Source organism: Trachurus japonicus, chromosome 3, assembly GCF_045865225.1.
Source record: "Trachurus japonicus isolate A0001 chromosome 3, Traja_1.0".
NCBI lineage: Eukaryota > Metazoa > Chordata > Actinopteri > Carangiformes > Carangidae > Trachurus > Trachurus japonicus.
The window spans coordinates 504,012-528,183 of record NC_140909.1 but is presented as its reverse complement, the minus strand read 5'-3'; the positions used below and the strand labels follow the sequence as shown (position 1 = coordinate 528,183).

Sequence of the window (24,172 nt, the reverse complement as noted above, 5' to 3'; positions counted from 1 at the left end):
CTTCTCATCGCAGCTTTTTAAACTCCAACGGTCCAACAACATCTCCTCACCACAGAAAAATGTGATATTTATATTCATAACGTGACCTCAGGGCTTCTTTTAATGGCTTTTCCACATTATTGCCTCTTTTCTCTCTGAGCTTCATGTAAATGTTGGATTACGGCTGTCCGTCCGTCCGCTGACATGTGCGTCTTTGTGTTTTTGTGTTTTTGTGTGTCTGTTGTCGTTGTTCAGCTATGAATGCACGGCGGCGGCGGCCCAACGTTTAAAGAGCGAGCAGCAGCATGAGCGACTTGGACCCCGACCAGCGACTCCATCCCAGCGGTTGCCGGGACAACACAACAGTCTGCGGTGGTGATGCATCAGACAAGCCGCCGCTGCTCGGCCTGCAGCTGGCCTCGCACGGCGCGCTGCAGGCGGCGCAGCAGAGGGGCAGGGTGAAGTGCTCCACGTGTGGAGGCTCCAGGATGTTTTTCTGCTACACCTGCTGCTGCTTAGTGGGCGTCGGCCACCAAGACATCCCCCTCATCAAGGTCAGTACTCCCCATAAGGCCAAAACAGAAAATGTGTATATATAAAGAATAAATAAACATATAATACATAAAAAAGGAAAAGAAATGCAATAACCTAAAAATAATGTAACCAGCCAGTGGTAAACCTCTAAAAACCTGTGGGTAAGTTAATTAGCGATGGTTTTCTCCCCCGGGATGAGGACGGAGGTTGGCCGGCCGAGCAGCTCTGCAGACCGGCTGCTGTCTCTGTGATGTCCCGGTCGCTGCAGAGCTTCACTTCTCTGAAAAACATCGGAGCAAACTTCTAAACAGCCGTCGTTTGGATCAACTGGCCGTAGATTTGGGGTCTAAACAGTTACTTTCTCACATGAAAACATATTAAAACTTAATAAAGTTACGTAATAACAGCACTAGAGCGGGAAATAAAACAGCTGTTCACCTGTTTGTATGTAGTATGCAGTACGGTAGTATGTGGTTTGTAAACCAGCCATTGTTTGTTTTGTGATCAGCTTCCTGTGAAGATCGACATCATCAAACATCCCAACGAGACGGACGGGAAAAGCACGGCGGTCCACGCCAAGATCCTGGCACCAGGCGACGTCACCATCTACACCTACCCCTGCATCCCAGAATACCACAAGGACAAGGTCAGTTACCCCTACCCCTGCATCCCAGAATACCACAAGGACAAGGTCAGTTACCCCTACCCCTGCATCCCAGAATACCACAAGGACAAGGTCAGTTACCCCTACCCCTGCATCCCAGAATACCACAAGGACAAGGTCAGTTACCCCTACCCCTGCATCCCAGAATACCACAAGGACAAGGTCAGTTAGCGGCTGTCGTCCGTCTGCCGTCTGCCCAATTTCACGTGAATGCAGCATGAAAAATACGATTGAGTTGCTTGAGATATACAACCACAACGCTAGATGGAGGAATTTATACACAATGTCCCTTTAAGATACCATACAGGATGAAGAAAAACGTATGATACCTGCTCCTTTCTATAGTTATAATTACATTAGCTTAGCATTAACACCAACACCGCTCCTTTCTATAGTTGTAATAACATTAGCTTAGCATTAACACCAACACCGCTCCTTTCTATAGTTGTAATAACATTAGCTTAGCATTAACACCAACACCGCTCCTTTCTATAGTTGTAATAACATTAGCTTAGCATTAACACCAACACCGCTCCTTTCTATAGTTGTAATAACATTAGCTTAGCATTAACACCAACACCGCTCCTTTCTATAGTTGTAATAACATTAGCTTAGCATTAACACCAACACCGCTCCTTTCTATAGTTGTAATAACATTAGCTTAGCATTAACACCAACACCGCTCCTTTCTATAGTTATAATAACATTAGCTTAGCATTAACACCAACACCGCTCCTTTCTATAGTTATAATAACATTAGCTTAGCATTAACACCAACACCGCTCATTTCTATAGTTATAATTACATTAGCTTAGCATTAACACCAACACCGCTCCTTTCTATAGTTATAATAACATTAGCTTAGCATTAACACCAACACCGCTCCTTTCTATAGTTATAATTACATTAGCTTAGCATTAACACCAACACCGCTCCTTTCTATAGTTATAATAACATTAGCTTAGCATTAACACCAACACCGCTCCTTTCTATAGTTATAATTACATTAGCTTAGCATTAACACCAACACCGCTCAGTATTTCAGAGAATTAAAGACGAGGAAACGTATTAGCAACGAACACAACTCATCTATCTTTTCTTTTTCTCTTTCTCATCTTTTTCTTTGGCACTTCTTTTTTCTTTTTTAAACATCTTAAACTCAGATCTGCTTACGACTTCTGAGAGCCCATTCACATGGAGCGTCTTTTGCGCGAGCGTTTCCATTGTTTTCAATGTAACCGCGCAAAATCCGAAGCGACGCCGACGCGCCGCGCACGCGGTGCAAGGCGCCTTTTTTTCCGTGCCCGTCCAGTACATTTAACCACATTTTTAACTTTTATTAGACACAAGGTAGGGAGTTCACGTCTGGCCTCCCTCCTCTCCACACGGCGGTGAGTCCTCCGTTCAAACTGACAGACAGACAGACAGATGGAGCAGTGAAGCTGCTGAGAGGGATTCATGGTGCTTGAAATCTGATCAGCTCTGTGTTTACTCAGTTCCTGGTTAAATGACAGAAGCGTCACCACTAAATGTGTGGTGGCCTGGGAAAACCCTTCACATGGTGGGATTTTGACATTTTTATTTTTTGATATTTCCATAAACTAGAAGTTTTCAGCCATTCATAACTGTTTGAATAACTGAGATAGCCCTTTCAGATCAAAAGTTATGGGCATTTTAATCTATTATGACCAACAAACTGAAAAGTGAGAAAAATGGCTTTAACTAGAACGTTGCTGTTTTCACCCTCTAAAGACGAGTGTTTTACAAAACATTAAACAGCTTCTGAACCGTTTATGATAGAGATTAGCTGTAAACTGTATCTGAATCGTGTGATTTTCTGCTTTCCGAGGGTCCCTGAATGGTGCCTCTGTGACAAGAAGGGGCCGTATAGGGTACGTGTAATCACGTGGTACGGGAACAGACGCTAACCTAGCATAGCATCGATGCTAATCCGAACGTAGCATCGATGCTAATCCGAACGTAGCATCGGCGCTAAACCGAATTTATCATCGGCACTTGCACAAGTTTTACAAAACATCAACAACAAAAATAAAACCTCCCGAACCGTTTATGATGAAGACGAGCTGTAAAAAAGCATCTGAATCGTGGGATTCTCTGCTTTCCGAGGGTCCTTGAATGTTACCTCAACAATAACAACGGACGTCCTCTCCTCTAGCGCTGCTGCTGCGGCTCAGCTGTGCTGTGGCTCAGCTGGAAACGAAACGCTCTACTCGCCATAAAAACATAAAAATAAGTACTTCCTGTTTTGTTTTCTTAAAATATTTATTCACCACGATGTAGTAGGGAGTTCAAAGTACCAGAATCACACAAAATATCAAAATCGTGGAAATAGTACTTTTTCACCTATTTTGGCTATTTGCCACAATCGAACGTCCGCGACATCCGACGGGTTTTCCCAGACCGCCACACAAATGTAAAAATGTGACAGGTTCTTTTGGTTGCTTAGTAACGGCAGACGCGACCATAGACGCGAGCTCAGAAGCGCTTTGAAAAACACATGCAAAACGCTCCAGCTGGCGTTTTGCACGCGTTTTCAGGCGCTCCATGTGAATGGGGCCTTAGTCCCTTGTTTTGTGAATGCCATAGTTTTACACCTGCAACAGAAATACACATTTGTTTTAAAGTTAAACTTGCAAATGTAGAGTATGTTTAAAATCGAGCTTTAATCTGTTATCCTCTTCCTCCAGCTTGAACTTGTCCTGTTCTTTGCTTCAAACATTATTTTTAAGGTCTGAAGATCTTTTAGATCGGCCACTTTCAATAAACCCAAAGAAATACACTGCAAAAACTCAAAATCTTACCAAGAATATTTGTATTATTTCTAGTTAAAATGTAATTTCTAGTCAAAACTAATCTAATTATGCTAAAAATAAGACTCATCACATAAAAAGCAGCTTGTTTTTAGACACTTTTTACTTCTTTCAAGCAGATTTTCACTTGAAATAAGTAGAAAAATCTGATAGTGGAGCAAGTTTTTCTTCCTTATTACAAACACAAAAAACTTGTTTTCACTGGCAGATTTTTCTACTTATTTCAAGTGAAAATTAGTTTGAAACACGTGAAAATGATCTAAAAACAAGTTCATTTTTAGGTGATGAGTCTTATGTGGAAAGATTCAAAATATATGTGGAAAGAGATTAGTTTTGATTAAAATTGAGACATTTTGACAAGAAATAAGACAAATATTCTTGGAAAGATGTAGAGTTTTTACAGTGTAAAAACCGTTAAGAATAACTCTTACTGCTCTTTTCTGCAGCAGATAAGAAAGTAAAGTAATAAGTAATCATCCAGACTAGGGCTGTTTTCGACTAAGGATTTTCATAGTCGAATCTGATTCGTCAGATTTTGCCGTAGTCGACTGATCGTCAAACCTTTTTTTTATTTATTTTTTTTTTTTAGATAGCAGCAAATTTGCGACCTTTTCCCGTTTCAAACAAAAGAGCTAAACCACCCAAAAAATATGGTAGGTGTAAAACAAATACCTTTATTTATTTCCCACACTTTGGATGATTTTTAGTAGCCATTGTGAGCCAGGGTATGCGTTTATGTCACGTTGCCCTGGACAACGCTCCTTTTGCTCGGACTGTGAGTCATCCCTCATCCCTCAACGTGGTGAAGGATAGCGGTGGTCGTGGACACAGAGAAACCGGGTAAAACATGTAGTATCAAAACAAACGGAGGTCAGAAGGACTCGACAATCCGTACATTACGTTAATCAATCCTGTAACACACACAGTGTGACCGCGGCACCGGCAGAGAGACAGACAGGCTGCAGAGGGACGAGATTACAGCTGTGACTCCCGACACTTATGGTTCATTACAACTCGGAAGTCGGAAAAAAACAAGTTCCTCTTCTGAAAAACTCTGACATGTCAAACTTTAGGATGTGTTAGAGACTAATTCATCTGTCTAACCATCAGAACTATTGACACTTGAAACGGTAAACACAGCTGATCCATCCAAAAAATCACCGCTGGAGTTAATTTATTTTCCGTGATTGAAAGCAGGTTCTTGAATGTAACTCGGTCAAAGTCAGATGTATCCTCACAATGTTTTGCTGTTCTGTCAGGTCATGCATGATAAATGCTGACAAAGTTAGACTGTCAGACTTCCTTGATTTTAAACTTTGGCGGCTCTGCCTCTCGTCTTTTTGCCACTCCGTGAGTGTTCTGCAGTGACTTCTGAGTACCGTGACGTTGACGGTCCTACTGCTCACCTCCGCTCATTTGAAAGAAAAAAACCTCCGCTCATTTGATTGTGCAACTGCAGTGGGTGATTTATTAATACGTAGTAAGAAGCTAAGACTACCGTTTAAACGCACACATCATTTTGAACTCTTTATTAACAGAAAGTAGGCAGATTTTGTATCAAAATAGGCTTTTTATAACGAAAAAAGACATTCTATGTAACAATTTATGCTCAGCAGCCGTGGGCACTGTCAGTGCCCGATCCGTACCCGGAACACGATCCGTTCCAGGACGCTTGTGCGCATGCACACGCCCATCTTTTAGTTTACGGCAGACACCGCGGATATGGATGAAAACAGAGACGTTCTATGAGGAAAAACATAAGCACGTCGCAACGAATTCCCCTCTGTTCTATTTCTGATTAAATTAAATGTAATGTAGACCGATCAGTTAATTGTAAAACATTTATTTATTGATGTAAATGTGGTGATTTCTGCACATACAGACAGCAGCAAGTCAGCACTGCTCCTCTGACCAGCTCCTCCCGAAGCTTCACTTTTCATTTACACAAACTAATCAATGAGACCATAAATTAATCTGCTCGCTTTCTCCACCGGCATGACGACGTCTGTGTGACCGGTCAATCACCTCAGCCGGCCGGCTGCTGCCTCTGAGATGAGCCGAGCAGCGAGCTAACGTTAGCTCCCGGTGGCTACTCCCAGCTATGCTCCCAGCTCTGCTCCCAGCTAGCTCTGCACTTCTCCCAAAACCGGAGCAAACTTCCAAACAGACGTCAGTTGGATAAACTGACCACAGATTAGGACTCTAAACTGTGACTTTCTCGCATGAAAAAATATTTAAAATTAATAAAGTGACGTTTTAACAACGCTACGGCGGACTTTTAGCTGCTCTACTGCTAGGCTATCAGTTAGCATAGCTTTGAAGCTAATGCCGTAAAACGGCGCATGCGCAGAAGCGCTGGAACGGATCGTGTTCCGGGTACGGATCGGGCACTGACAGGCACCCCCATATAGTCAGAATGGTACGGTCTTGGTTAGATTCGACTAGAGTGCCTAGAGAGAGAGAGTGGCGACAACGGAAGTTCAAAATGCTGGCCGATCACGTGGTCCATGTAGCCTCAGAAAGTTCCCGGAAGTGCTTGGCGGGCAATTGAAAGCAATAGGAAAACCCCGATAATTGCTAAATAACGGTCAATAAATGCTTTGTTTTGCGGTATTTATATGCTTGTGTTAATTACTTTTAACTGTTAAGTTTACTTAACCCCTACAGTCATCAACAGCAATAAAATCGTAGCATTTTCTCTGTTTTTATCAAACTTTCAGACTTGAATGAGGCAAACTGACAGGTCACTCACAACATGTCTGAACCATAGACTGTAAAAAGAAGGTCTGGACTCACAACTGCATAATGATGTGTTCAAATAGGAAATCCATGCAAATGCTAAAATTTGATTTGAATTCATTGTAAATACACGTAATTCTATCACTATTTGTTGATATTCTTCTTATTAGGCTATGCTTGTGTTGCTTTGAACTCTGTTAACTTGACTAAACCCTTACTGTTGTTGACAGCAATAAAACTGTAATATTTCCTCTTTTTTTAACTTTCAGACTTGGTTGAGGCAGAGTAACAAGTGACTATGATTTGACAATTGACTACACAACAGCATGATAACTCTAATAGAAAATCCATGGCAAATAAATTAAAGTTTAATTTTAATTCATTGCAAATATATGGAATTTTATCACTGTTTGTTAACTGTATACTTATCCCAAACTTACTGTACTCAGTGATGCATAATAAACAGAGTCATGTTTTACCCAGTGCACTTAATATCACAATAAATTCCTTAAAAACAGATCTACAGAAGTCAAACAGATCAGCATGTCAAGCTGTTTGCGTCCTTTCCGCTGTGTTGTCCTTGAATATAGTCTTCACCATGGTATGCTGTGCTGCACGGGGATGCTCCAGTCGCTTAGAGAAAGGCCTGCACATGTATGGCTTCCCCAAACACAGGGACAGGAGAAAAGCATGGCTGGCTAAAGTCAGAAGGAGCAATTTAAACACCTAGATTTCAACAATGAAAAAATATGTGAGGTAATCATATTCAAACAATTTGCTCTTTCACACACTTTCAAATACCACGCCACTGGGAAGTTTAATATTTTTTTTAATTAACAGAGCAGAACAGGAAAAAAACAATGCAAGAAGAATCACAGAATCACAGCTCCTAAAACAGTAGCAACGACAAGAGAGGGCAGAATCCATTGGGCTACATGTAATAAATGTCACCACCGACATGGGTAGCCCTAAGCAGGCCATGTGGAAATCCTTTGGGGTCGAATAAAACATAGGTGACACATCCAGCAACACCAGACAGGCATTTCTTCTTCATGGCTGTTGTCCCACATCTGGTGAAACAGTTAACACATAAGAGACATGTTACATCCTTGTCATCATCACTCCTGAGCTATAAGATCATTGGTCCTTACTCGTCAGTTCTCCTGATGTACAGCATCAATGTCTATGATTATTGATTAACTATTTATTGCTCTGGCCCAATCATTCTTCATTTATAAAAATATATATTTCTAGTTATAGCTGACATAGTCAAAAAGGTGATTAGTCACTAGTTGCTGTTTATTTACGGGAGTCATAGTGGATGATGCTGTGCTGGGGTGCATTACATTCAACAGTGTTCCTCTCCATTAAAATACTTGAAGGCAAAATATGAGCAACAATTGTTGAGATAATGCAGTCCAACACACAATGATCTCAACAAATAACATAAAGTACAATGAACACTACTTTTCTGATGTCAACAAAAACTGAACATGTATAAAATTTATGAAAGCAGAATTTATGGCACAGCTGGTATACTGCACTGCATGATGTTGCACAGGTGTATCAAATAATATGACCAATAGTTTATATAATGTTTAGTATGATTACTTGAGAACATGCCATGGCTAGATGTGTATTTTAATCAGTCAGTGGTTTAACAAATAAATTAGCAAATCAGAACATTTTCCCATGTTTGAGACAGCAGTCCAGAATGTCCTCATATCATAAACTTCACCCATCTTTCTGCAGCCTCAATGATATTAATTTTATGTTTAACTGCAATCACACTCCCTATACATTAACCTCGCTACTAGTCTGACAATTGACAGCGTTGGATTAAGTTATATTTAGAGAACAGAATTACATTTAGCAGCCTGTTGCATGTGTTGCTATCGTTAGCCAGAGTGCTAGCCTAAACTTTTATCTGTTAATATTCTCTAAATATTCAAATCTAGACGGGGATAATCCGCCAACATACTTAATTACTCATGTCGATTTAATTCAGATGCACTACTGATATGAAAATGCCATTTTTTAAACATTTTACCTTGACAGGGTATATACACAAATCTTTGAGTCAATTTACTACCATTTAATACCTTTTTTCACTACCTTCAGATTTTTTTTAATACCACCACGACATCGAGTTGCACCAAGTATCAATCAGAAAGATTTTATGACATGTACATAGATTTTATCATCCAACACTTACTTACATCATTACCATTACCCAGGAGACTCGGTTGCACAACAGGGCATCATCCATAAGTCATCAGGAACATTTGATCAAAAATAAAATATCTTATCATGCCTTTCTCAATCACCAGCCTCTCTCCCCTGATCCCACCCTCACCTGCCCCCCCCCCCTCACTCACTCACTCACCTCACTCCACCTCCCTCCCTCCCTCCCTCACCCAGTTTGCCTCGCTCCGTCTTCCTTCCTCACCTCCCTCCCTCACCCAACTCACCTCACTAACTCTTTAAATAAATACCTGGTTCTGTCTCTACCGTCACAGAACACAGTGGTAGGCCATATATATGTTTTTTTTTTTACATCAGTGTGAAAAGTTTCAACAATGTCCGCACATCTGCACCGTCGGTCTGTGTCTCACGTGCGTTCCATCTGACCTCAGCTCTCAGTAGAAGCTGCAGCTGCTGCAGGTGTCTGTATCTGTAGCGCTTCGGGGCTTCCTGCCCTTTCAAACGGAGCAGACCCGGACCCGGTCCGACTAAACACCGGGCTGGCGGTAGAAGGTTCATGGAGCTGTGAGCCGCGAATGCATGAAAAAAGAGCACATCGGATGTGCGGCGCGTGACGTGCAGCTACATTGACACACACATAGGCTACATCAAGGCGCCTGTCATCTCAATTTAAGTCTTCTGCAAACTTGCATTTTCCCATATTCGAAACGTTTTGCCACACGCTAAAATCCGAAGAGATTCACTAGCACTTCTATCCGCCTGACAACTATGCGCGCGAAGACGATTTTAGATTTCTAGCGGCCAATGAATTGATATGACGTCAATATCACTCCTTTTTTTTTTGAAGTAGCGGCGCAAGGCAAGCAAGTAATGCTTTATTTATTTTATTACGCCTATTTCATCAAAATAAAACCAGTCATTGTCCAAAAGAAAAAAAATAATACCTATTCTTTAAAATTAATACCTTTGGACCAAATTTATCACTTTTTAAGGCCATTAAATTTTGCTTTTTTGATTTATCACTTTTTAATACTTTTTAAAACCCCGCGGACACCCTGCTTGAACAAGTGCTGCTCCGACCAGCTGCTCCATTGGAATACATTGAGCGGCGGTTAGCTTATGCTAACTTCCGGGAACTTTTGAGGGGCTCCATGCGCCGCCATTGCTGTGAAAAAACTGAACCATTGCAGTGAACGGAGGTGGCGCCACTCTCTCTCTCTAGGCACTCTAGATTCGACTACGAGGTTCATAGTCGAATCAGACCCCTCCGAATCGAATCGTCGAATAGTCGACTTTTGGAGGTCAGCCCTAATCCAGACTAATGGATTAACTATTAAAACAAACAGTGAACCTGTCAGTTAGATTTCTCTGCAGCTCAAGGAAACATGAAAACATTCATTAATTTGAACCACCTTTGTCATATTAGTTTTATTCATTTATATTTCATGTCATTTGAGTCATTTGATCCTGTGAGAAACACACACAGCTGTATTTGTTGTCATGTACACACTGATCCACTGATCCACTGATCCTCCATGACTGAAGCTGTAATGACTTTATACTTTCTACCAGCCGGTCTGTCGCTCTATCCTCATGATTAATGTCTGACAAGTTCACATTTCACAGCACGGTTCACAGTAATGGAACACGGACCGGCTGCCTCATGTTTATTACCTCTGACAGTTTCACTTCTTCTTGTCTCTTCTCTTCTCTTCAACTTCATCTTCTTTCTTTTCCTTCTATCAAACTGCATTTGTCTCTCCGTGAGTTCCCCGGCTCATCCAAACTGTAGAAATAATAACATGTTGTAATGAAATCAGTTCTCTTTTTGTCTTGTCTATGTCACCGTTATAGATAGAAATAGTCACGGTGTTACGATTATCACGATTATTATGCATTAATGAATTAATTTCCCAACACTATGAATGTGTAAAATCAAATATAGTCTAAATAATTACGAAGCCGATTATTTACACAAAATATTTTAAGTATCTATTACCAATTATATTCCTCAGGGGAATTAACTGTCATCTTTACCAAGTGTTTAAGTTTATTTTAATCTTTTTTTTTTTAAATTCTGGCGAACATCTGTCAACATGGTTCTTCTGACATCATCTATTTTGGGAAGTGACGGTATTTAGGAATCTTTGTGATAAATGAATTGTGGCTTGTGTCTTTTTACTTCTTTCTTTCTCTTTCTGTATTTCTTTCTATCTACCTCGTCTCTCTGTCTTAATACTTCTTTCTTTCTTTCTCTTTTTTCTTTCTTTCTTTCTACCCTCTCTGTCTTTTTACTTCTTGCTTTCTTTCTTTCTTTCCCTCTCTATCGCTATCTATCCATCCATCCCTCTCTCTGTCTTTCTTTCTTTCTTTCTTTCTTTCTTTCTTTCTTTCTTTCTTTCTTTCTTTCTACCTACCTACCCCATATCTGTCTTTTTACTTCTTTCTGTCCATCCATCCATCCATCCATCCTTTCTTTCTCTTTTTCTTACACCAGACGGTGCTGGTGTTCCCCGGTCCCGACGCCGTCTCGGTTCAGGACATGATGCAGCGTCTGATCGACCGGTCGAACGACTCTGACCGACGCAGCGTCAAGAGGCTGAAACGTGAGAAACAGACCGAGGAGGAGGAGAAAGAGGAGAAGAACCCCGAGGGGGGGCCGGGGGGGCCGGGGGGGCTGCCCCTCCACAGGGTTGTCTTCATCGACAGCACCTGGAACCAGACCAACAAGATCAGCACCGACGAGAGGCTGCAAGGTAAAAATCACCACATGTTCCTCATGGTCTCACCCAGGGCTGGGCCAAAAACATCACAATTCTCATTCAATACGATTCAGAATCGATATAAAATGTCCCAAAATCGATTTAAAAAAAAAAGAACACTCCTTCCCTCTGGCCGACGGTACAGAACGCTGGTTTGAAAATAGTTAGAAATAGTCTCCACCTCCTTCTCATACTTCCATCACATTCTCTCATTCCCTCTGCACTTTCTCTGCAATCTTACACAAGAAGTCATTCACACAGGTGCACACACTCACACGCACACACATTATACATGCACATGCACACGTACATGCACACTCTCACAAGAGAAAAAAAAAACCTTTACCTACCTTTTATTCTTTATTTTCACATTCTATTTGTATTTATTTCTTCATTATATATACTTTTTTCTTTTCTTTTTTCATTTTACTAATGCAATTTACTAATTTTATTGCTATTATCATATGTATATATGTGTCTTGTTTTGTTCTTGTCTCCTTTCTGTTTGCCTATTTGAAGTCTTGTTTGTATGATACTGTTATTTGTTAGTCACCCACGTTGCACCCCTGTAGTTTGTCTGTAGTATCTGTATGTCTTTACACTATATGGCACAATAAAAAAATAGTTAGAAAATAAAATTCAACAGAAGCTTCATCCCATATGCCATTACAGAACTGAATAAGAGAATGAAAAGAATATAATTCATGGGGAATGTGGGAAAATAGGTAAGGTGTGGGGTTTTATTTGTATGAAATGTGGGAATGCACGTAAATGTTATGTAGTTTGAGGCTGTATGTATGGAAGGTGGAAACAATTCTCCTGAAAAGGACAAATAAATAAATCCATCTATCTAAAAAATGAAACAAATCTTCTGCTGTCGGCCGCCTCCTCAGATTTGCTGCAGGTGGAGCTGAAGACGAGGAAAACCTGTTTCTGGCGCCACCAGAAGGGGAAACCAGACACCTACCTGGCCACCATCGAGGCCATCTACTACTTCCTGAAGGACTTCCACCAGCTCTGCCTGGGCCGGGAATACCACGGGGAATACGACAACCTGCTGTTCTTCTACTCCTTCCTGCACGCCGTCGTCAACAAGGCCAAAATATCTGCAGGGAAATGCTGAACAGAAATGATGTTTTTGTGTTTTTATTGTTTAATTGGCTCCAATGAACTGGATTCACAAGCAGCTTTATGACGTTTTATTTTGAAAGGACACGCTGACATCTGTTCGCAGAAGGAGAAGAAAATGCCAAATGTGAATCATGGATGTTTGATGTTTGAGTAATAAAAAGGAATATAACAGAGGGACTGGGATGTTTCCATGAAATATTTTTATTTACAAATCAATGCACATTTTTTAAATTTATTCATTCACGTCCCTTATTTTGAAAAACAACAGAAAAACAGCTGTGTGTTGAGCTCGGCGCCACATCATCAGTAGTAGACGTCCCTGATCTTGGCCTGCAGGCCGTCACACGTCTTCTTGGCGTCGCCCAGCAGCATGGACGTGTTGGGTTTGTAGAAGATGGGGTTGTCCACGGCCGCGTAGCCGACACCCAGAGTCCTCTTCATCACAATCACCTGCAGAGAGGGGGGGGGGGGGGTGAGGCGTTACCACGGAGATATCAAACACTAGAAACATACGCACACCTCTAGAGAGTTTCCTCTACGTTACCACGGAGATATCAAACACTAGAAACGTACGCACACCTCTAGAGACTTTCCTCTACGTTACCACGGAGATATCAAACACTGAAAACGAACGCACACCTCTAGAGACTTTCCTCTACGTTACCACGGAGATATCAAACACTGAAAACGTACGCACACCTCTAGAGACTTTCCTCTACGTTACCACGGAGATATCAAACACTGAAAACGTACGCACACCTCTAGAGAGTTTCCTCTACGTTACCACGGAGATATCAAACACTAGAAATGTACGCACACCTCTAGAGAGTTTCCTCTGCGTTACCACGGAGATATCAAACACTGAAAACGTACGCACACCTCTAGAGAGTTTCCTCTACGTTACCACGGAGATATCAAACACTAGAAACGTACGCACACCTCTAGAGAGTTTCCTCTACGTTACCACGGAGATATCAAACACTGAAAACGTACGCACACCTCTAGAGACTTTCCTCTACGTTACCACGGAGATATCAAACACTAGAAACGTACGCACACCTCTAGAGACTTTCCTCTACGTTACCACGGAGTTATCAAACACTAGAAACGTACGCACACCTCTAGAGAGTTTCCTCTACGTTACCACGGAGATATCAAACACTGAAAACGTACGCACACCTCTAGAGAGTTTCCTCTACGTTACCACGGAGATATCAAACACTAGAAACGTACGCACACCTCTAGAGAGTTTCCTCTACGTTACCACGGAGATATCAAACACTGAAAACGAACGCACACCTCTAGAGAGTTTCCTCTACGTTACCACGGAGATATCAAACACTGAAAACGTACGCACACCTCTAGAGACTTTCCTCTACGTTACCACGGAGATATCAAACACTGAAAACGAACGCACACCTCTAGAGAGTTTCCTCTACGTTACCACGGAGATATCAAACACTGAAAACGAACGCACACCTCTAGAGAGTTTCCTCTACGTTACCACGGAGATATCAAACACTGAAAACGTACGCACACCTCTAGAGACTTTCCTCTACATTACCACGGAGTTATCAAACACTAGAAATGTACGCACACCTCTAGAGAGTTTCCTCTGCGTTACCACGGAGATATCAAACACTGAAAACGTACGCACACCTCTAGAGAGTTTCCTCTACGTTACCACGGAGATATCAAACACTAGAAATGTACGCACACCTCTAGAGAGTTTCCTCTGCGTTACCACGGAGATATCAAACACTAGAAACGTACGCACACCTCTAGAGACTTTCCTCTACGTTACCACGGAGATATCAAACACTGAAAACGAATGCACACCTCTAGAGAGTTTCCTCTACGTTACCACGGAGATATCAAACACTGAAAACGTACGCACACCTCTAGAGAGTTTCCTCTACGTTACCACGGAGATATCAAACACTAGAAACGTACGCACACCTCTAGAGAGTTTCCTCTACGTTACCACGGAGATATCAAACACTGAAAACGAACGCACACCTCTAGAGAGTTTCCTCTACGTTACCACGGAGATATCAAACACTGAAAACGTACGCACACCTCTAGAGACTTTCCTCTACATTACCACGGAGATATCAAACACTGAAAACGTACGCACACCTCTAGAGAGTTTCCTCTACGTTACCACGGAGATATCAAACACTAGAAATGTACGCACACCTCTAGAGAGTTTCCTCTGCGTTACCACGGAGATATCAAACACTGAAAACGTACGCACACCTCTAGAGAGTTTCCTCTACGTTACCACGGAGATATCAAACACTAGAAACGTACGCACACCTCTAGAGAGTTTCCTCTGCGTTACCACGGAGATATCAAACACTGAAAACATACGCACACCTCTAGAGACTTTCCTCTACGTTACCACGGAGATATCAAACACTAGAAACGTACGCACACCTCTAGAGACTTTCCTCTGCGTCACCACTAGGGGTGCAGCTACAGCCAGTGCTCTTTTTGGATTCGGATTCGTTCTTTTAATAAAAAAAAACTTCAGATTTGTATTCGGGAAGAAACCGGAAGTGGGCGCACTGACTTCAGCCGACCTAGCGCTACGCCGAGCTAGCCGGCTAACTTCCGCTTTAAGCTGCTTTATACTTCCTGATCGAGGCGAAATCCGTCCATCCGTACCAACCGTTCTCTCCATAACTGGCCTACATTCCTCCGTCCGGTTTCACCGTTTTTATGGACGTAGTGCAACTTATCCTCTAGGGGGCAGTGTGTGTCATAAATGACAGTGTCGTTGACACGGCAAGCGTTGCCATGTCAACGATGGTGTCATTACCGGCACCAACATTAAATGTATGTTCCCTCTCACCAACTCACATATCTTCTCCAGATTCTGCACCATTTTTAAATGTTCAGTGTTTACTCTCGTCTTCTCCTCCTTCTTTGAATTTCTGGCAACTACTCTCTTCTTCACCGTTTTTCATAATGGAGTGACTTTTCTCTGCTTCTGACTCAATACCACCACCCCGGTTACCCCGGTTACCAGTTTGTTCTACTGGTGTTGTGCTTCTATGGCGGCGCAGCAACGTTAAGGTGCATTAGCGCCACCTACTGTGTTGGAGTGTGAACCAAACGTTTTTTATCTTTAGAGAAAAGCTCCTGAATGAGGAGGAGAAACTTTAGACAGAAAAACTATTCAGGATCAAAGTGTTATCTGTGAACTTCTGAATACGTATTCACAACCCTAGTTACCACACAGATAAAAATGCACCGATCCTGTTGGTGCGTGACGTGACGTGGCGGCGTGTTGGTGAACTTGACCGACCTGTTTGGACTTCCAGACCTCCAGGACCGGCATGCCGGCGATGATGGAGTTGGGATCCTCCTGAGCTGCAGAGTTCACCGTGTCGTTGGCGCCGATCACCAGCGTCAGATCCGTCTCTGTGGCACAGACACACGGTTAGTGTTTATTGTTTGTTTATTTGATTGAGGACAGTCACATTCATGAACAGTTAACGCCGTGGCGTCCTGTAAATGTGCCGGATTTAGCTCAGAGCTAGTTTCCATCCGCAGTCCTCACATTAAAAAATAGACAGACATGTCACAGAGCACAAGTAATAATATAATAATAATAATTACAATGGAAGAGAAGACGGCGGGTGACGATGCCGCATCTGAACGCTGCATGGCACCGTCACCCGCACAGACACATTAGGATGCAGAATGCTATCAGCACTTGTAGCAATAGGAAAATAGATAACAATCTGCATAGACAGACAGAGAGCAGGTAACAATGCTAGGCCGCTAACCACTGCTCAGCATTGTTACCTGTGGAGAGTAAAGTGCAGAAGTATTAGCAGCAATTTTCACTATGAAGGAAAAAAACAAAAACAAAAGAGACACAGATGATAGCATCTGCATAAATATATATGTATATATTTAAATATATATATGTTGACGTCAGACAGATGTTGTACAGACAGTGACTGGTTCTGCAGCTCCACATCATCTTAACCAGAACCATGTGTGTGTGACTGCCTGCCTGGTTGCTAAGAAAACAAGGTGGTTGCGCCGATAACACGATTCGTCAAACTATCTGGACACAACAAGGTCGTTATTAGTCATAATTAAAGGGATAGTTCACCCAAAATTCAAATTCCCTAACTCATTGTCTCCCCCCCCTCATGTGGACTAAGGGCTGGGAGAAGTTTCAGAGTCCTCCGTGGCTTCTCTGAGTTACAGGGGGTCTCGGCGTAGCAGTGCATGTCCATATAACGGTTGCTAATGGATACCAACTGTCTTCGTAACAAAAAGACACACCAAGAAACATCCAGATACCTCCATGCTGCTTGTATGTAATGTCCCTCTGGTATTGAAGCCCTGAAATGCGGAATTGTCCCGAAAAAAAATTAAATAAGTCTATAACCAGGAACAGGAGCTTCGAGAAGCTTCCGCTACAAAACAAGCTTGAAATATAGACTTATTAAATTTTTTTTGGGACAATTTCTCATTTCGGGGCTTCAATACCAGACGGACATTACATACGAGCAGCATGGAGGTATCTGGATGTTTTTTGGTGTGTCTTTTTGTTACGAAGACAGTTGGTATCCATTTGCAACCGTTATATGGTTGCTGAACTATCCCTTTAATGCAGTGAAACGATGGGAGCTGGTTTCTTGCATTAGTGAATCTCTGTGTGGTTTCTTCACCTGGGAAGTCGTCGTTGATCTCGTCCATCTCCAGGACGATGTCGTAGGGAACGCCGGCCTCGGCCAGAAGGACGTTCAGCTGACCGGGCATACGGCCGGCTACCGGGTGGATCCCAAACCTGCAGAGAGAGAGAGAGAGAGAGAAACCACCACACAGGGAACCATGATACAGGAAGTAGAGGAAGTATGTGAACCCGTTGGAGTTTCTTAGTTTTCTGCTTTAAAGGGATAGTATCATTTTTTTAAAGTGGGGTTGTATGATGTACAAATAGCCCCTAAGTACTTTAATTGCAGTAGAAGACTCTCTGCACTCCTCCCGTTAGCAACGCCAGCCCATAATAGCCCTGTCCAGAGATTTACAACATACAGTGTTGTGAACAGACCCAAAGAAACGGCCTATTTTCACGGCCTAAAAGAGGTTTTACCTGAAAAAAAATACACAGCTCCATTGTTCTCTATAATATAATTTTTTCCAGCCCTTCAAAGTGCAGGAAAACACATTTGTAGATCATACAACCCCACTTAAAAAAAAATGATACTATCCCTTTAACTGGTCATTTAATGTGATCACAACTGATCAGAGCTGCTTCAGCTCAGCCATGTTATTATGGGATGTCTGGTGTTGTCATATTATCATATTAGAGAGAGAGTGAGACACTCACCTGACCGACTTGCCCTGCTCCTTCAGCATCTTCACCATGTCTGCTATCGGGTACTGAGCTTTGGCTGCACACAGACCCCAACCTACACACACACACACACACACACACACACACACACACACACACACAGAACAACAACACAACAGCTTCACACACTGCATCTTTAAAGGGATCATGTAGGTCCAACAACTCCACAACGCTCTGGTGGACAAGTTGTGAGCTGCACATTCACCACGCTATGAGATAATAACACAACGTTACCACACAGAGTTGTTTTAGAGGGAAATACAGAGACTGTTGATGAAAAACTGTCCCTGAAGGCAACGTGCATCAGTGGTTTTGCATGAATTTCCCTCTAAAACAACTCTGTGTGGTAACGTTGTGTTATTATCTCATAGCGTGGTGAATGTGCAGCTCACAACTTGTCCACCAGAGCGTTGTGGAGTTGTTGGATTGTGTATTTGATGAGTTTGATGAGGGAAACCAAGAAATCCCATAATGAGCCTCCGTAGCGTAGCTCTGAGCAGCTCACGGCTCTGCTCCACCGTTCTAAAAACAGCTTGCACCGACAATTAAAGGTAACGAACCTACTGCTGCTATGACTATAGGGGTTATGGCGATGGGTCAGTTTGACTAAATGCTGAACTATCCCTTTAATGTAATCTGCTGTATTATATATATAGTATTATCTGGAGTTGTGGATGTGTCTTCTTGTTTATCATCGTCATCCTGCTGGAATGAATCAACATTTGATCCAGTTTTTCTTTGTTCGAAGCTCCGAGGGTTCAACAACAATAAAGCAGCTTATTCATCTCCTCTGTTCTCTGGTCTGTCCTCGTCTCCCCGTCCTCGTCCACCACAAGTCTCCTCGCCGGATTAAACCAGAGCGTGTCATTGGTCTCGCAAACATTTTTCTACAGAAAACTTGTGCGTGCATCTCCTCTCTTGCGTGCAAAGAGCTGCTTCCCCCTGTGTGTGTGTGTGTGTGTGTGTGTGTGTGTGTGTGTGTCACCGCTGTCTGACCCCGGTGCTGCAGAGTTCAGCATTAACCCTTAATGGAGCTGGTTGTCCTTAACCGGTTTCTTCTCCTTCTCCCTCCAGAGCCGGCCCCTGGTATAAACCCTCTATGTGGTTGTTTAGGGCCACAGCCGTTAGGTGGGGGGGGGGGGCCACATGATCAGAAAGGTACCGGGGTTCATCAAGTCATTTAAACATCCTGAGGTCTGCACGTGCAGCTATGAGCTTTATATGTAATGTGAAGTCAATATTCAGCTTCTTTTATCTCACATTTGAGACATTTGGTGAAAATAGAACGGCAGAATGACAACATTTGTGCTCAAAAAGCAATCTGACAAAATGTCATTTTAGACTTGTTTTCTACACGTATCTATTACTGTATTCATATCCTATTTCAAGCACCAAAACAGTTCATTCTCATGACTGAAGGAGTGTTTTCACAAGGGATTTGACATTTTTCAAAAAGCAGACCTCAAATTTCCAGCATTTGGTCTAAATTATTTCGTTTTTGTTACATCTGCAAGTATCTTAAAAAGATAAATCTAAGAAAATATGTAAAAGTGGAGAAAATGTCCTCAAACCTCAGAGGGATAAACACGTCTGTATTCAGTTTTAACCAGTGATTTGGTCCACAAACAAAAATCTTGTTTAGGGGGCCACCAACATCCTAGGGCCGGCCCTGAGTCCAGACCAGTGGTTCTCAACTAGTCTCACTCTGGGCTCCACATTGTCCCATGGTCATTAAGTCTCGACCCACTTTTATAGAATTCAAACCAAGATTTTTCTTTTTTAAGCCTTTAAAAACTCATTTTTCTCTTTATTGAGCAAAGTGCATTTCAGAGCACATGAATGAAACTGAGGAGTTACCATGACAACTGCATGTACGGAAGTGAATAAAAAAATATCAAACTGCACAAAATGGAGACCAACAAAACGATATATTTGACTTCTAATGCATCTCTGCATTCAGAGCATGTTCACTAAAGTGAATAAATATCAAACTGCACAAAATAAAGACCCACAAAACAAAACCAGATTCACTGCATCAGGCCACATTAATAAGAAACTGAGATCTTTGCATTCAGAGCAAATGGAGCAAATAATCAGAAAGTGAGGAGGAGCATTACAACTGCATGTGTTCACGTGTCTCGTGCCTTTCAAAATAAGTTATTTTTCAAAATAAAAGACATGTCCAACATCAGATGTGCATTAAAGGGACAACGAGGTGTTTTGGAAAAGCAAAGTGTTTTCACACTACAATGAAACAAATCTGTTGGCTGTCGGCCTCCGTTTCCTTAGAATTTAAAAGGCAGCATGTTTAACTGCACTGTTGTTTTAAATAAAGAGGCACTTTAATTTGTTACTTAAAGGGACAATGAGGAGTTTTGTTAAAGTGAAGTGTTTCCACACTACATTTATGAGCCTCCGCACCGTGAAATTCTTTGACCGGGTCAAGACAGACTCATGTTTTCATTCATCAAGAATTAAAGTCAGAGGTTGGAAGACGATCACATACCGTCGTAGTTCCCACCATAAACGGAGATTCATACGGCGGCGTTATTCTCATGACTCGCCACGAAACCGAAAGTAAAGAAACGCTGGTCGGCTCGCCCAGCATTTCCACCACCACTAATAATAACAAAATAACCATAGAGACAAAACCATAGATTTATCTAAAATGGACCATTAACAAGTGTTATACCATGGTCTGGGTGAATCCTCGATTCTGATTGGCTGCGAGCTGTCCATTAAAAAGTGATAATGGACACCCATAAAGATGTTCCGGTAAAATTGCCTGATTACGTTCTAAATATTACTGCGCTGGCTCAAACGCTTGTTGGTAACCACGGCAACGGACACTCGGACCAAAACAACTTTTTTTCAGCGCATCACGGCACTGGAGTCTGTAAACACACCAGCGGTAAGAAGCACTGGACCTCTGAAAAACTTTGTGTCACGTAACATTTAAGCCGTCACCTCACCTCCCTTCACTGATCAACTACCAGGCTGTGGCAGAGTCACTATGGCAACACGCTGTGGTCACAGTGGGTCCCTCTTTTTTTTTCTTTTATCGCCGTCGAGAGTTATTAAATAGTCCACTCAGCCGCTTATTGTGAAAGACGTATGTTATGCTTTTAACGGTGAAAACAAAATTAAATTATAAGTAATTGATTTAATATGTATTTATCTGGTAAGTGACCATGGTATAAGCGGGATAATGCCCTTCGAGGTGTCAGATTATCAGAGATTAATGGACTTCGCGGAAGCAACCGTCCTCCGCTTCGTCCATTAATTTCTGATAATGGACACCTCGTCGGGCATTGTACCTTATGTAACGTAGATTCATCCACATTAACGTGAGACTTTTTTATAACCAAATAGAAACTCCTCGTTGTCCCTTTAAATATTATTTACTTTTTTGACCAGCTGTCCGCGACCCACTTTTGGGTCCCGACCCCCCAGTTGAGAACCACTGGTCCAGACGACTGAGCTCTCTGCTGTGTTGCTGTGTTGCTGTGTTGTTGGCAGCACATGGAGAAGTCCCGGGTCTGGACTCAATAGCTCTTTACCACTTCTCACTGTTTGTCTAATCAGAGCAGCATGTTGGACCACACATCTGTCCACAACAACAGCCACGGTCTGAGTTCTTCACATTGTTGCTCCGGCTCCCGGCTGTCGCAGCGGCTCGTCTCACACTCGGTGAATCAAACCCTCTCTAACGCTGACAAACACGCACCGACACACTCACTTTGTGCTCTACTACATCGTGGATGGATGTGTCGCTATAGGAACCAGGTGCACTGCAAAAACTCTACATCTTTCCAAGAATATTTGTCTTATTCTAGTCAAAACTAATCTCTTTCCTCTTTCTTAAAATAAGACTCATCACCTAAAAATTAACTTGTTTTTAGATCATTTTTACATGTTTCAAACACTTTTTCACTTGAAATAAGTAGAAAAATCTGCCAGTGAAAGCAAGTTTTTTTGTGCTTGTAATAAGAAAGAAAAACTTCCACTATCAGATTTTTCTACTTGTTTCAAGTGAAAATCTGCTTGGAAAAAGGTAGAAAAGTATCAAAAACAAGCTGCTTTTTAATGTGATGAGTCTTATTTTAAGTATAATTAGATTTGGTTTGACAATAAATGACATTTTGACTAGAAATAAGACAAAAATTCTTTGTAAGATTTTGAGTTTTTGCAGTGTGGCTTATTATATGGGATCATTTGTGGGCAAACCGCTCCCTCTAGTGGTCGGTCGCCAAGCTTCACACACACACACACACACTTCCTCACTTCTAATCAATCACTGCGCGCTCCATCGGTCCAACATGCTGACTCGGCTCGGCGCTCCGACAGCCGACGTGTTGAGTGTTGATGGATTGACAGTGTTGAGGCGCAGAACGATCCACAGAGTTCACAGAAGGAGACAGAAGAAGAAGCCATTGTTGAAGGGCCAGAGTTTAAATTAGCACCAAACGGTAGAAAAACCCGTCTTGGAGGTGTAACGGAGGTTTTTATCGTCCATCAGTCAGTCACAGTTTGATAACTGAGCTGTAGCTGAAACTCTAAAAACAGGAATTTAAAAACATTTCACACACCTATAAGCCTGTTCTCCGGCCTTCAGCAGAACAAACAGAGAAGCTGAACGAAGCCTCTGTGTCTCCACTAAGATCCAACTAACGTGACCGCGCCAACACTGTTATAAAGCTGAGTTTGAGCTAAGCTAATTAGCGACTTTAGGTGGAGGCAGGCTAACACTACCCATACACTTCCAGCGTTTGAGCTAAGCTAATTAGCGACTTTAGGTGGAGGCAGGCTAAGGCCCAATTCCAATTCTATTTTTCATCCCTACCCCTACCCCTAGCCCTTAACCCTTGCCCTTGAAACGGAGCTACAAGGAGTAGGGTTGAAAGTCAACCCCTATGAATTGGGACACCACTTCAACAATCACATACGTCATCAGTCGTCTCTGCTGGCTTTCACATAAGCAGACGTGACGAGCTTTTGCCACAAATCCTCTATTCAAAACCACGTTAACTTAATAAAATAAAATAAAATTTAATGAAGACTGATTGGTTCATTGTAAAACATTTATTTATTGATGTAAATGTGGTGATTTCTGTATGTAGGCTCCAGAGCCCCGAGGCAGTGCTGCTCCTGTGTCCAAAACACATGAAGCTTCACTTTTAATTCAAACAAATTAATGCGACAATTGTTACATTTCATCAATGAAACCAGCATTTATCTCCTAGAAAGAATGTAACTATGCGGCGGTAAACCTTTAAAACCCTGCGGGTAAGTTAATTAGCGGTTGTCTTTTCTACCGGGATGATGACGGAGGTTGGCCGGCCGAGCAGCTCTCTGGACGGGTGGTGTCTCCGTGACGAGCCGTTGATCTGCTCCACAGGTGGAGCTTCACTTCTCCCAAAAACATCGGAGCAAACGTCTAAACAGCCTCATGTGGATAAACCCACCGCACATTGGGGATCTAAACAGCTACTTTCTCTCATGAAAAAATATTAAAACTTAACAAAGTGACGTAATAACAGCGCTACAGTGAGAAATAAAACAGCTGCCGGTTGCCGCAAGATGCATTCTGGGAAACTTGCCATAGCCCTCGGTCCGTAGTGTGCCCCTGAAAAATCTCCGTGACACCCCTACCACTTCACGTGAACGCGCAAAACGAAGGGTTAGGGCCAAGGGCTAGGGCTAAGGGGAGAATCGGAATTCGGCCTAACACTACCTATACACCTCCAGTGTTTGAGCTAAGCTAATTAGCGACTTTAGGTGGAGTCAGGCTAACACTACCTATACACTTCCAGTGTTTGAGCTAAGCTAATTAGCGCCTTTAGGTGGAGTCAGGCTAACACTACCTATACACTTCCAGTGTTTGAGCTAAGCTAATTAGCGACTTTAGGTGGAGGCAGGCTAACACTACCTATACACTTCC

General features: G+C 42.3%; 2 protein-coding genes across 2 annotated transcripts in view; one reads left to right on the top strand and one right to left on the bottom strand.

Moving 5' to 3' along the window:
• Positions 1-241: 241 nt before the first annotated feature.
• On the top strand, positions 242-12,966 carry dtwd1 (DTW motif tRNA-uridine aminocarboxypropyltransferase 1). Its single transcript, XM_085804664.1, has 4 exons — positions 242-533; positions 1,022-1,159; positions 11,450-11,708; positions 12,608-12,966. The coding sequence occupies exons 1-4, from the start codon at positions 285-287 to the stop codon at positions 12,835-12,837; spliced, it is 876 nt and encodes a 291-aa protein (XP_085660790.1). The 5' UTR covers positions 242-284; the 3' UTR covers positions 12,838-12,966.
• A 33-nt stretch (positions 12,967-12,999) lies between these two features.
• nnt2 (nicotinamide nucleotide transhydrogenase 2) overlaps positions 13,000-24,172 on the bottom strand; it is a 41,279-nt gene continuing 30,106 nt past the window's right edge. Inside the window, exons 18-21 of the mRNA XM_085804650.1 lie at positions 18,205-18,286; positions 17,543-17,661; positions 16,159-16,274; positions 13,000-13,295 (exon numbers count right to left, since the gene is read on the bottom strand). Coding sequence (XP_085660776.1) covers positions 13,149-13,295; positions 16,159-16,274; positions 17,543-17,661; positions 18,205-18,286 — 464 coding nt within the window. The 3' untranslated portion in view covers positions 13,000-13,148. The remainder of the gene's footprint in view (positions 13,296-16,158; positions 16,275-17,542; positions 17,662-18,204; positions 18,287-24,172) is intronic.

Coding starts and splice junctions, on each gene's coding strand:
- dtwd1 (XM_085804664.1), top strand. CDS start 285: ATGAGCGACTTGGACCCCGACCAGCGACTCCATCCCAGCGGTTGCCGG. Junction 1,160..11,449: donor CAGAATACCACAAGGACAAG/GTCAGTTACCCC, acceptor TTCTTACACCAG/ACGGTGCTGGTGTTCCCCGG. Junction 11,709..12,607: donor CACCGACGAGAGGCTGCAAG/GTAAAAATCACC, acceptor CCGCCTCCTCAG/ATTTGCTGCAGGTGGAGCTG.